Source organism: Sorex fumeus, unplaced genomic scaffold (genome assembly GCF_029834395.1).
Source record: "Sorex fumeus unplaced genomic scaffold, SorFum_2.1 ptg000014l, whole genome shotgun sequence".
NCBI classification, from domain to species: Eukaryota; Metazoa; Chordata; class Mammalia; order Eulipotyphla; family Soricidae; genus Sorex; species Sorex fumeus.
Genome location: NW_026606071.1, coordinates 36,294,039 through 36,308,470, shown reverse-complemented (window position 1 = coordinate 36,308,470; position 14,432 = coordinate 36,294,039). Strand labels below are relative to the sequence as shown.

The 14,432-nt window shown below is 51.7% G+C and overlaps 1 protein-coding gene across 3 annotated transcripts in view; it reads left to right on the top strand.

The window, feature by feature from the left end:
• TNS1 (tensin 1) overlaps nt 1-14,432 on the top strand; it is a 157,218-nt gene that overhangs the window by 68,158 nt on the left and 74,628 nt on the right. For all 3 annotated transcript variants that reach the window (XM_056111616.1, XM_056111615.1, XM_056111617.1), the window contains 3 exons: nt 339-468; nt 4,416-4,481; nt 6,336-6,452. In XM_056111616.1, the coding sequence (XP_055967591.1) occupies nt 339-468; nt 4,416-4,481; nt 6,336-6,452 (313 nt within the window). The remainder of the gene's footprint in view (nt 1-338; nt 469-4,415; nt 4,482-6,335; nt 6,453-14,432) is intronic.

The following is a 14,432-nucleotide window of genomic DNA, read 5'->3' as shown; positions in this document are numbered from 1 at the left end:
TGTCCACATGTGGGCCATGTCACACCTCTGTGTGCGCTGCGGCCTCCTGGCTAAGAAGCTCACAGGGACCCCTTCCCCTCTCTTCCGTTTTTTTTCTATGCTTCGTACCTACTCTCCCTTTGTCCACCCTGACTTGGACTTGTAGTCAGTGGCCCGTATGAGGGAGGATACTTTGCTCCCTGCAGTGCGAGCCTGGTTCTGCTGTTCTAGAAGTTTCCCCAGAGGTGCCAGTGTAGATGATAAGGAGGCTCCTTGGGATCACACCCCCCGCCCATGCTCCCCGGGACCTCCGCCTCCCTCCTCAGGTCCCGGGTGGGCTCTGCCTCTTTCCCATGCAGCTCAAGTGCTACCACAAGAAGTTCCGGAGCCCCACTCGAGACGTCATCTTCCGCGTGCAGTTCCACACCTGCGCCATCCATGACCTGGCTGTCGTCTTCGGGAAGGAAGACCTTGACGATGCTTTCAAAGGTGCGTGTGTTGAGCTTTGGCGCTTCAAGCTAGAGCACGAATTGCGCTTACTTGTTGCTATGCTGCTTTCTTTTTTTTAGTATTCAATTTTTATTTTTTAATGAATCACTGTGGGGTAACAGTCACAGACTTAGAAACTTTTGTGCTTATGTTTCAGTCATACAATGAGCGAGTACCCATCCCTCCACCCGTGCCCATTCTCTACCACCAATGATCCCAGTAGCCCTTCCACCAACCCCCACCCCATCCCCCCACCCCACCCCGCCTCTGTGGCAGGACATTTCCTTTTGCGCTCTCTCTCCTTTTGGGCGTTGTGGTTTGCAATAGAGGTATTGAGTGGCCATCGTGTTCGAGCTGAAAGTAGTCTATAGACCAAACATGTTATGTTGCTTTGCTGCCTGTGTTCACTCTTGAGTACATCTCCCTTCTTTCTCTCCTCTCACATCTTCCTAAGGAAGTTTCGATTTAAAACACACACACACACACACACACACACAGAGCAGAAACAAAACCAAACAAAAAGGTGTGTTCGTTGAGCCAAGGAAGTAACTACTCAGGGAAGAGCAGGGAAGAGCAATAATGCAAGTGCGGGGGACTCAGCAAATGGGAAGCCATTGTCTGGAGGAAGAGGAGGCATCTGCTTTCGTTTCTTTATCTATTTGAGGTTTTATTTATATTACACCACTCATGCACGGGCTGGAACGATAGCACAGCGGGTAGGGCGTTCGCCTTACAAGCGGCCAACATGGCCAACCCGAGTTCGATTCCTCCACCCCTCTTGGAGAGCCCGGCAAGCTACCGAGAGTATTCCATATGCCAGACACAGTAACAACAAAGTCTCCAATGGAGACGTTACTGGGCCCGCTCGAGCAAATCGACGATCAACGGGAGGGCCTTTACCTTTACCTTTTACTCATGCACGGAACATATTTACATCTATACATCTATTCATAGCCTCACCAGTTCTTCTGTTTACCCACTTGTCCATCCATCCATGCATCCATACATCCACAGCACTTATCCACCCACCATCCATACTACCTGTACACACAAACCTTTATCTACACACTCAATCTTTTCATCTGTCCACTCACTCACCCATCCATATATATACATACCCTTATTTATCTGCCCACTCATCCATCCATTCCATTATCCATCCATATAGCTATATTCCTCCACTTATGTACCGTCCATCCTTCCATGCATGCATGCATGCTTCCATCCACCTACCCGTTCTTCCATGCATGCATCCATTCATTTATCCATCCATCCATGGATCCATCCATCCATACATACATTCATGCACCCATATATCATTCATCCATGAATCCATGCATGCATGCGTGCATCCATTCATCCACCCATCCATCCATCCATCCATCCATCCATCCATCCATCCATCCATCCCCTCACTTATCCATATACCCACCCATCCACCTACTCATTCATCTGTCTACCTAGCATTCCTTTATCTTCTATCCTTCATCAATCCATCCATTATCCAGACCTACCTTCATCATTTATCCACCCATCTTCCCCTCCACCCACCCATAATTCACCCATTCACCCACCTTCCAAATTCATTTATCCATAAACCTAACCCATCCATCTGCCTTTCCACCCATTTACCATTCATCCCCCAAGTACCGCATGTTTTTGTACTTGTGTTAGGCGTGTGCCAGACAGAGCCCGGGATCCCTTGGGGAGGAAGTTGGTGAGTCAGTGCAGACCTCCAAGGAGCTCACAGTTGGCAGGGACAGAGGAGTCTGAAGTGGTACCCCTAGTGATATAGACCTGCACTGGCATGGTGGGGACCCCCAGGGAGTGGACACTGCCCAGCTGTAACTTCTCTGCCCTCAATCAGTGGACAGTGATCTTTCTCTAGCTTAGCCAGAGAGTAGAGATGGAGCTTAAGGGTGGTGGTGGTGGTGGTGGTGGTGGGTGGGGGACATGGTCCCGCAGTGAGTTGATACTGGTACAGGAGAAGGATGTTTCTCTGATGAGATTTCCCTGTTGCTGGAACCAAGAGGGCCAATGTGGAAAATGCCTAAATGTTTCCATCTTACCAAGGGCAAATAAGGAAGAACCAATAAAGGGGGAGCTGGGGGGAGCTGGGGAGAGAAGGCAAACTTCCTCCCCTTAGGTGGAGGGCGGGGGGGAGTTGGAGATCTAAATGGACAGATGGAGAAATAGAGGCCTGTAAGAAAAGATGAAGTCGTGTCATTTTCAGCAAGGTGGATGGAGCTGGAGAGGGTCATGTTGAGTGAAATCAACCAGAGAGAGGGGAGCAGTCTCAGACTCAGACTCAGACTCAGGCTCTCATATGTGGGATATAAAGAAAACTCTTTATGTAGGCGATTTTCAAATGCCCAGTGGTGATAGAAGTGAAGAGCGGGAGAATTGGTCTTCAGTAGGAAGCTTGCCACCACTGGGGCAGGGGTGAGGGGGATGTTAGGGAAGGGAGCACTAGACAATGGGGGAGGGGGAAAGTGCCTGCCACAGAGGCAGGCTGGGGGCAGGAGGGAAACTGGGGACACTGGTGGAGGGTAGTGGGCACTGGTGAAGGGAGGGGAGTTGGAACAATATACACTTGAAACTCAACCTCTTTGTAATTCACGGTGATTCAATTTTTTTTGAAAAAAAAATTAAAGACTGAACTGTAGTATTTTGAGTTCCATAGATAAACCCTGTGATCAATCACCAGTAACAAAAAAATGTAAGTGGAGTAATAGCACTGTAGCACTGTCCTCCCGTTGTTCACTGATTTGCTCAAGCAGGCACCAGTAATGTCTCCATTGTGAGACTTGTTGTTACTGTTTTTGGCATATCGAATATTCCACGGGGAGCTTGCTAGGCTCTGCCGTGCAGGCGGGATACTCTTGGTAGCTTGCTGGGCTCTCCGAGAGGGACGGAGGAATCGAACCCAGGTCGACTGCATACAAGGCAAATGCCCTACCCTCCATGCTGTCACTCCAGCCCAAGTAGAGCAATAATGGGAATTATATAAATGAGTAAAAATATTCCTCATTCAAGTGGTGAATGTCAAAATTGAAAACCTCTTTTTTTTTTTATTGAATCACCATGAGAATAGTTACAAGGCTTTCAGGTTTAAGTCTCGGTCATATGATGATCAAACACCTATCCCTTTACCAGTGCACATTTTCCACCACCAAGAACCCCAATATACCTCCCATCCCACCTCTCCCCCTGCCTGTTATTATCTCTTTACTTTGATTACATTCAATTTTTTGACAGAAGATCCACTATTACTATTTTGGAATTTTCCCCCAATAATCAGACCTGCCAAAAAGCCATCATTAGATAATTTTTTTTTGCTCTTTTTTTTGGGGGGGGAGTCACACCCGGCGATGCACAGGAGTTACTTCTGGTTCATGCACTCAGTAATCACTCCTGGTGGTGCTTGGGTGACCATATGGGATGCTGAGAATCAAACCTGGGTTGACCGTGTGCAAGGCAAACATCCTACCCACTGTGCTATTGCTCCAGCCCCAATAATTTTTTTTAATTGCTGATAATGATAATCTGCAACTCAGGGTCTCGTCCGGGTAGGGGGAAGGGTCGGTCCCGCCCCCCATCCCGAGAGGCCCCATGTGCCCTGTCACTGCAAGCTTGTACCTCTGTCTATTAGGCTCTGAAAGATGGTGGTCACCATGCTGCTGCAGAGGGGGAAAAAGGCATGGGGACAAACACCCTTTCCCTCTCGGGTCAGCACGGGGCTATCGCTTAGTCCACAGGTCAGAAGCATTTCTGCCAGAAGCCTCTGGGTTCTGAGATTGGTTTGTGTGCCTCTGAGATCATGGCCTTTCGAGAGCAGAGGAGCCATTTGTGGGCGGCAACTCGGGGTCGCATCAGCGCGTGGGGGGAGCCTAAAGAGTCTTATCTTGAGAACCAGCAGCCCATTTTTGTCTCGCTTTCTTTTCCAGATGATCGATTTCCAGAATATGGCAAAGTGGAGTTTGTATTTTCTTATGGACCAGAGAAAATTCAAGGTATCATCCAGGTTCCGCATGCCTTTGCCCCCTCCCATCCTTCCATCCCGCCCCAAATCTTCCCACCACGCCCCTCTTCCCACCGGTCTCCTCAGAACCATCATGTTGTCCGTGACCGAGAGGCCGGAAAGGACCTGGGCATCCTAGAGAACCCCCAGCTAAACATAAACCAGTGACTTAATCTCTGGATAATAAAAATAAAAGAACTGACAGCAAAGCACTGGGGCAGATGAACTCTTCTGGCCCCATTAGGTCATCCTCTGATTATATATTCGGAGCTCGAGCACCCAGGCACTGGAAGGAGTGGCTGGGGGCACTCCCAAAGGTGTGGGTGGGTGGGACACACTGAGCACTGAGTTGACCTGGCCTCGAGATGAGGCCAATCATTAATTATAGCCCTTAACGAGATTCTGTGTGGGGACCAGTTGTTCTCCCTCTTATCAGACAGAACAGGAGATGAAGGAAGGGGCAGCGGAGTTGGAAGGAAAACTCCCTAGCACCTGATTTGCAGCTTGGCCTGTCGCCACCCCCTGGGTTCTTCTGGGTGTGATGTTGGGCTTGGGGGGCTTCGTGCAACCCTCTCTTGCCAGCTTCAGCCCACTTCTCCTGCTCCGAGCCCACTTTGGGGTCTTCTGGAGCACCCCAAGAGACAGAAAAGGGTCAGATATACCCTATCTCCCGGGGAAAAGGGGTGTCTTTATTCCTCTGTACCGTGTCCCGATTTTCCCTGGTGTCAGCTGAATTTTTTTTTTAAATAATGTAGGAGTACTGCTATTTGTTCAGCCATCGATTAAGCTGTTTGAATTGGGCATGAACTCCACATTACTCTCTCTCTTTTTTTAATTGTATCACTGTGAGATAGAGTTACAAAGCTTTCACAATTGAGATTCAGCCATACAATGACGGAACACCCATCCCTCCACCAGTGCACATTTTCCCCCATCTACATCCCAGTCCTCACCCTGCCTCTATGGCAGACAATTTCCCCAGTACTCTTTCTCTAATTTTGGGCATTATATTTTGCTCGAAATTTCCCACCACCATTTCAGCCTACCTGCCAGGGGAAGATGCTTGATAATTTATTTTCCATTGCTCATTCTGAGTATCAAGAGAGCTTGCATGGCCATGATTATAAATTTAAATTTCTAGATTGTAAATGGTTGGGTTCCAGAGACATCTCTGTATGGCACTAATCCATTTTTGGATTCAATTAGGACTCTCTGGGCCAGAACTGTTGGTGCGCTAAGATGGCACCCGAAGGCAAATTGTGGTCATGACAGCCAGTCTACTGGGTGGATGGGGACCTGGGGAGGGACAGCCCCGGTCCTCTGCTGCCGTGCGGCCTGGAGATTTAGGTCAGTTGAATTCTTAGGAATCCAGAAACCAGTTGGAGTTGAAGTATTATATGCCTAACACACTGCTGTCAGTCAATAACTATAAATCACAGTTATTTAACAAAAAAAAAAAAAGAAAGGGATCGGAGCGATAGTACAGCGGGCAGGGCATTTGCCTTGCATGCGGCCAACTTGGTTCAATTCCTGGCATCCCATATGGTCCCCCAAGCATCGCCAGAAGTAATTCCTGAGTGCAGAGCCAGGAGTAACCCCTGAGCATCACTGGGTATGACCCAAAAAGCAAAAAAAGAAAGAAAGAAAGAAAGAAAGAAAGAAAGAAAGAAAGAATCAGAAATCAGACTCCTGGGGTCTCTGTTCATGCAAAGATTTAGGGTCTGCCCCCTATTCTTCTACCCCCTGACCTGAAACAAGGCACTGACCTCGGTGGGGTGACAGACTCCACTGTCTGTCCTGCTGCCGATCTTCCTCCCACTCACCCTCCTCCCATCCTTGCATGTAGGCATGGAGCACCTGGAGAATGGCCCGAGTGTGTCCGTGGACTATAACACCTCCGACCCACTCATCCGCTGGGATTCCTATGACAACTTCAGTGCGCATCGTGACGAGGGCATGGAGGGTAAGTGGTCTCCCAGCCGCAGGCTCTGCCGAGAGCTGCTAGTCCCGTAGGGAGAGAGCCAAGGCAGAGCCTTGTACAATGAAGACAGAGCTGAGAATGTGGCTGAGAGGTCTCCTGGCTGTGGCCTGCCTGTGGCAATGAGTCCCACATGCGTGTGTGTGTGTGTTGTGTGTGTGTGTGTGTGTGTGATTCTCAGGAGCATCACTGAGGGCTCCCTGGAGCAGGTGGCCTTGAGTAGAGCTTGTGCTCCCTCACTCCTGCAGTGTACACAGCATTTGTTGAGCGCCTTTTAAACTCATGGCCGGATGCCTCCCCATGTTGCTACCTGAATTACCTGGGCCGAGGGCACTAAGAGTGTAGACCCAGCCCTGGGAGACCTAGCAGCTTTCACTCATTAGTCAGCAAAGACACATGCATGCTGGCAACCAAACCCATCAGCTTACTGCCCGGAGAAAAAGAACTGCAGAATGCAAACGCGTAGGGGATGCAGAGCTCGTTGGCAAATGGGCTATGCCCGCGTTCTGGGGCTCTGGGAGGTCTGTGGGAACCTGCATTGATTTCTGTGGTGTATCTGAACACGGGGGCTGGGGGTGGTCAGGCCCTCTGTACTGGGCGTGCTCAGAGCCCTGAATTCAGGAGGATCCCAGAGGCTGCTCCTTCTGTCTTGCTTTTAGAACCTTGGAATATGGGAGCTGGGAAGCTCTATACCTCACTGCCTCCCCATTTCCACGGGGGTCCCAGAGACCCTCTTCAAGGAAAGGTGGGGGTTGGTGGGCTGCCGTGGTGTCTTCGGGGAGCCCAGGCCAGCAGCAACTGAGTGAGCTTTGGGGCTGTCCCTCCCGCCTGCGTTCCCGGGGCTGGGAGTGTCCAGCCGCTGGCTTGCAGCTTTGTACTGACTTGAATTGTCTTGCTGACTTTTCCTTGGTTTACGATGCTGTGGGGGTTCAGGTGCTTGGTTTCCCCGCTCTCTGTCTGCGGGGATCACCACCAAAGTTCCAGGGCCTCCTCACCCCCAAATGGCCACCGTGCTCACCCCTCACTCCCATCCCCTTGGGGAATTACCCTCTTCAGCATATCTAAGAGTCAGTGGGATTGTTGTTGGATGGTTGTTTCCTTATAATTATTATTTCAGGGGAGGGGTCCTAGGTGTAGGGTCCCTCCTGGTGATTCCTCGCCAATTTAGTGCAAGGGCAGGAGGCATAGTGCTGGGGACCCCCAGGAACATACTCGGAGATGTTCAGGGAAACTAGATGGTCCAGGGAATCGAACTTGGGCTGTGGTGTGCCAAGTAAGTGTCCTAACTAATGTACTATCTCCTGTCCCTGATTATTTTTATTATTGGAGCCCTGTTGATGGGGCCTCTTGACCGAGTTACTGGGAAACATGAGCTCTATCCCCTTTATAAAATATTTTTTAATTGTTATTATTATAACACCCTGATTTACCAGTATACTGTTCGTGACACAGTTGTATCAGGCATTCAGTGTCCCAGCACCAATTCCCCCCCACCAGTGTGACCCTCTCCCCACCAGTCTCCCGATTCCCATCCACAAGCCCAGCCTGCCCCCTCCCCCCCGCCCCGTGCAGGCACAAACAAATTGACTTCATATTGTTTGTGACAACACAGAGGCAAGTGGAATGAGCAAAACTTAGATCGCTCAGAGTCAATTTGTGATCATTCCTATACCTCACACTGCTGTGACTAAACCATTGTCTGAGGATCCACTGTGCTGGCTGGTGCTGGCTGAGCCCCTGGGGTTCTTGTCGAGGCTCACGGAGCTGGGTGGGCTTTTGTGCAACTTTCCCGGAAGGTTTGCTGTGTTCTTACTAGGCTGATAGTATGAAACTCTGAGGTGGCCAGGACCTATAGATCTGGGGCAATTTGGTGGCCTGGCAGTTTTTAAAATTCTTTATTTTATTTTATAAAGTAGTTTACAATATTTGATTGCATTTAATATTCAAACACCAATCCCATTACCATTATACTTTCCACCACCATATTTTGAATGTTTCCATCCCAAACCCCAATCCCTGCCCCAAAGCAGAACCAAAATAATGTATTTTGCATTGTTTGTTATAAAAAACCACTGAAAATGCTACAAAACAATAAACTTAGGGGAAAGAGTGTGGGGAGTGTTGTATTTCACCCAGGGACCATTAAGCCCTTCTATAATAAATCCCTAATAAGTTGTTAAAGGTTGAGTCTTGTGTGCTTTATATATAAATATGTATGTGTGTATCTGTAAAATAATGTATATTTCCCTCTAAGATTGGTTGTCTCTTACTTTGAACCCTATCACATGTGGTGCGGTAATCTTGGAATATGAGTAGGGTGTGTGGTTTGAAGTATTGCGCGGCCACAAATGCAGCCATGCGGTCCAGGAATAGATTCTCTCATGGGTGAGGCTCGACCCAAGCATATGGAGAGTGGCCGTTAGCATGGTGATGGCTGTTTGTGGAGGTTTTTGGCTGCCAGGGCTGGGTTTCTAGGGGCGGGGAAGGGTCTCACCCATCCTCCTCCGGGGGGCCCCAAGTGAAACAGCCTAGTGCAGGGTCCAGTGGCTTGGTTATGGCAAACGTCATGTTATGCTCCCTTCCGGGAGAGAAGGACATGCCATCTGGATGGCAGGTGGCCTTGGCAGTTTGATGAGGTTCAGTAGTGGAGCTGGGCGGTTTCTGTATTGGAGGGTACCAGGTGTGGCTGGGGCAGCTGGGATTTTGGGCAGAAAGGGCGGGGGGACTCTGCCTGACCTAATTCCAAGGGGGCTCCAGAATTCTCAGCCTGGTCAGCATGGATCTATTGGGTGGTGCATATTCTTTTCCACTTGAATAGTGGAGCTGGGCCGTTTCTCTGCTGACAAGACTGGGGGTGTCATGCTGTACCCCCATCCTTGACTCCATACTTGGTGCTACCTCTGTTTTGCCCAGACTGTTCCAATCCTCACATGAGTGAGACTGTGGGGTGCTGACCTGTCCTGTCCGGCTTCACCCCACTTAGCTTCCTTCCATGTTTTCCACTCAAAGGCTTGAGTCTCCTCTTGTGTCCTTACCAAGGCGCATGCCCTGAGTCTGTGGGCCACGGCCCTGCACTCCTCTCTGTTCCCGGCCTCGAGGTGAACTTGGGGGCCTTTCCTGAAGGGATGTTTGTTCTCTGCCTGGCCTTGGAGTTGCCGGAATTAGCAGCGGGTTCAGAGCCAGTGGGCAGCTGGGCCAGAACTGAGGGCTTGATGAACCCGGGTGACACTGCGAAGTTGTGACCTACGCTCATAGCATCCTTGGGGCCTCTCCTCCCCTCGTGGTCCCCTTGTCCTGCAGTTCCCTCCTCCACCTCACCCCCCACAAACCCTGCTGACCGGGCTGAGATGCAGAATTCCTTCTGCGCTCCCAGTGTGGCTCCCAGTGGCTGCCGGCCTTACTGGTTGTTGTGCTGGGAATGTTTGCAGTTTGAACAAGAATGCTTGGCCATCAGAAGGCCAGCATTCTCAGTGTCTCCCTGTCTCTCCTGGTGTGGATTCATGGCGGCGATGATCAATGTCCAAACATTTGTTCTACAGTCCCATGTGAGCCAGACACAAAGGAAGGAGGAAGGGAGGTGGGGCGGGTTCTGGGGGCACAGAGCCCATAGGGGAGGGAGGAAGGGGGACAGCAGGACAGGGAGAGGTGGCTCAGGGACAGCGGGGAGGACCGGGGACGCCTCTGGGGCTCTGTTCCTGCCCCTTGCCCTCCTCCCCCACCCTGCTCCCGGCCACCGCCGACAGTGGGAGGGAGCGGGGGAATCTTTTGAGCCGTGAAAGGTCAGCGTGTCCTGCAGGGACAGAGGGCTCCTGTCTGGATCCCAGACGCTGGCCCCAGGCCTGCAGGGTGGGACAGGCGCTGAGGAAGCAGCTCACGGACTTGTCATCCTCGTCCCTGGCAGCTCCTGGGCCCAGGAGACCCTGCCTGTTTCTGCAGCAGCCTCTGGGGGGCGCCACCCTCTGGGACGGGCCAGCCAATGGAGACCAGCACTGGACCTTATCTGGGCGGCTGTGCCAATAGAAGACTGTAGACTCAAAGTGATTTTCTTCCAGCTGTTTCTTGGCTCAAGAAAGGGAAGCCCATGGGTGAGCCAGAGCCATAGGATAGTAGGTAGGGCATTTGCCTGGCACATGGCCGACCCAGGTTTGATCCTCGGCACCTGGTATGGTTTCCTGAGCCCCGCCAGGGGTGATTTCTGAGTCAGGAGTAAGCCCTGAGCACTGTTGGGTGTGGCTCCCCACTACCCAAATTAAGGGAAGCCAAGGTGGAGAGATGGTCCAGCGGGCAAGGGGCTTGTCTTGCACACAGCTGACCTGAGTTTTATCCTGGGTGCCTCATTGGTCCCTGAACCCACCAGGAGTGACTCCTGAGATCAGAGCCAGGAGTCAGCCCTGAGCACTGCTGGGACCTAAAACAAAACAGAAAGGGAAACCATAGGCTGGACCTGTCTTCTCAGTGGACAAGGCCTGGTGCCTCAGTGGCCCCTGGGCTAGCCAGAGTGAAGACTCTGGACCCCCATGGCCTCAGGTGTCCCAAATATGGTTCAGGGTCATTTCTTCTCTTGTCCTTCTTCTCCTTTCTTCTCCTTCTTCTCCTCCTCCTCCTCTTCTTCCTCCTTCCTCCTCCTCCTCCTCTTCTTCTTCTTCTTCTTCTTCTTCTTCTTCTTCTTCTTCTTCTTCTTCTTCTTCTTTTTCTTCTTCTTCTTCTTCTCCTCCTCCTCCTCCTCCTCCTCCTCCTCTTCCTCCTTCTTCTTCCTGCTTTTCTTCCTCTTCCTCCACTTCCTCCTTCTCCTCCTCCTCCTCCTTCCTCTTCCTCTTCCCCTCCTCTTCCCTCCTACCTTCTCCTTCCTTCTTCTTTCTTCCTCCTTCTTCTCCTTCTCTTTCTGTTTTTCCTCTTTCTCCTCCCTGTCCTTCTTCCTCTCCCTCTCCCTCTCCCCCTTCTTGTCCTTATATCTAGCGGTGCTCAGTGCTTACTCCTGGTTCTGTGCTCAGGGAGGTCGGGGGGGGGGGCCTAGATAGTGCCAGAGATTGAACTGGGGCTGGCCGCATGCAAGGCAAACACCTGACTACTGCCTTTCCTATTTCTCCTCCTTCCCACCCCAATCTCCTTACAGAGAGACACAGGCCCAACAGATTAGGACTTGTCCATGGGGCCTTTGACTCACTCTCCTCCTGCAAGGCCTGGATCTCCAGTGTGGCCCTACTCCGAGTCTGGGACCCAGGACTCTCCACGTGGGGTCTAAGGGAGGGGGTGCGGACATGGTTCAGCTTTGAACTCTTGGGAAGGAGCCTGCCGCTGTGGTTGGGGACTCAGAGCCTTGGTCCAGGAGCACCCAGAGCAGAGGCTGCTTCAGCTCATAGCTGCAGGCCCGATCCTGTGTGGGGTGGCTGTGGAGATGCGGGGTGATGGGGAGAGAGTCTCATCCACGTGGTCTGGGAGCCTGCCAGCTCAGAGCATGCTGGCTGGCACCATTTGCAGCCTCCGGGAGCCCCGTTTGACTGACTGACTTCAGGAACCCCAGGCCCCGCCCCTTGCTCCTGGGGCAGGGCTGGGGCAGTTTTTGCCTGTGTTGCACGAACAGTCTCTAGACTCCCCCAGAATGTCTGAGGGCAGGACTTCTTGGAAGCCAGACAGATCCAAGCCAGGGCGCTCAGGCTATGTCACTCTGACAAACCTCTTTGCTCCAGTCCCAAGCATCCCTGTTCCCCTTCCCGACCTCCTCAGATATAGTGATTTAGGAAGGATAGGCTTAGGGGGGAGGCTGGACCAATGACAGACTGCTCAGGGCTGAAAGAAAGTGTTAAGAGAGAGAATGACAAGACCCGGCCTGGCTAGGGATGGTGCAGGGGACTCTGGGGACTGCCCACTGCCTGGTGCTTCCTGGAAGATTCACAGGGTGCTCTGTGGCTTTTGTGGGTCCCATTTGGAGAGGGAGAAGAGGTCGTTTTCTCTCTCTGTGCCAGTAGTGTGTGTGTGTGTGTGTGTGTGTGTGTGTGTGTGTGTGTGTGCGCATGCACACACACATATGTGGGTGGGTGTGTGTTGAGGGGAGGGGCGTTCAGTTAGACGTTTCCAGAGCCTCACTTTAGAATCATCCCTGATTGTCTGGGTTGGGGGAGGGGGCATGTCTCATGAGCCTAGTGTGTCTGGTGCTCCCTGGCTTTTCTGAGAGAGAGGGAAGGGTGAGGAGGAGAGACACAGCCAAGAGGCAGAGAGCTCAGAGGGGAAGCGGGAGAGAGACAGAAGGAGGGGTGCTGGCAGGAGGATTTTTATTTTGGGGCCGTGCTGGCGGTGCTCAGGATTTACTCCCATCTTAGTTCTCGGGGATCAGTCCTGAGGGAGCTTTGGGGACCACGTGGGGTGCTGGGGCTGGAACGCAGGTCGGCTGCATGCGAGGCAAATACCTTACTCACTGTCCAAATCTCTCATTGGCCCCAAGGCAGGAGGTTTGCTCTGGGTCCTGGTAACTCTCATTCCTCTTCATTTCCGGCTAGAGGAGGGACGAGATAGTGTAGGGATTCTTCATTTCTGAAGAATGTGGACAGGCCGAACTCCCCCCAGCCATGGGCTTCGCGTGGGAGCAGAGTGACTTAGGGCTGTCACAGTCAGGAGAGACTCGGTGATGCCGTGAGACAAGACGGTTGCTGCTGGTCCCTGGTAGTGCGGCTCAGCTCAGCCCCACAAGGCCTGTGTCATGTCCAGTGTGGGCTGAAGAGGGTCTTTGATACCCCCTGCCTCTGCCGCTCCAAGCTGGGGGTTGCTCTCAACACAGCTGTGAGGAAGGATGATCTGGCTGGTGTACCTGCAAGAAGTGACACCTCCCTTCTGTCTGCACCCCGAACTTCAAAGGGGACAGGGACTTGTGGATGGAAGGGGTCCGTTGCAATCCTGCAGAGCAGACAGTTCCTGCTCCGGGGACCTGGAGGGTCTGAGCATGAGAGACTCGGTGACCTGGCTGGTAACTGCTGTCCTCAACCAAGTCACAGCCTCTTAGAGACCCAACTAACTGCCTTATCTGTAGAACGCGACTCTGGAGCAGAGTGATGGGCACTAGAGCAGGAAAACTGACCTTGCAAAGCAGCCCTGAAGTGAAACCTCGCAAAAGGGAGGAACCGGGCAAAGTTAGCAAAACAAGGTGCTTTTCCTGATTGGAAAAATACCAGTATAAATACCAGTACTTTTCTTGATTGGACTGTGGCGAAGAGGTACTGCGTGTAAGAAGTGAAAGGAGAAAGCCTAGACTCAATTATGCTGGCTCTGACTTGTGTCTGTTATTGTGTTTGTTATTTGAGCGTCAGCAGAGGGAACCCAGAGTGATAGCCCAGCAGGTAGGGCGCTTGCCTTGCACGTGGCCAACCCAGGCTTGATCCTCAGCATCTCCCATATGGTCCCTCGAGTACCGCCAGGAGTAATTCCTGAGTGCAGAGCCAGGAGTAGCCCATGAGCATCACCTGGGTGTGACCTCGAAAAACAAAACAACAACAACAACAAAAGGGCTAGCTAGAAGAGAGAAGGTTTTTATTTGTTTATCTTAAAATTTTTGGGCCACACCTGGCAGTGGTCAGGGTTTCTGGCAGACTCAGGGATAACTCCTGGCGGTGTTCAGGGGACCATATGGAATGCTGGGATTGAACCTGGATTGGCTGCATGCAAGGCAAGTGCCTTGCCCGCTGTACTATGGCTCTGGCCCCAAAATAGTGTGATTCTGAATGCATATCAGCCGTTCTTCTTTACCTTTTCTTCAGGGGTGGGGAGTTAGGACATCTGGCGGTGCTCAGAGTCACATCTGGCTCTGTGCTCAGGCCTGACCTCATACAGTGCTGGAGATCAATGTCTGTCGCATTGCAAGGCAAGTGCCTAACTGCCTGCACTACCTTCTCTCTCTCTCTCTCTCTCTCTCTCACTCTTTCTCTCACTCTTTCTCTCTGGCCTCAGTTCTCTCTTGGGAAGAAAAAGCCCATATTG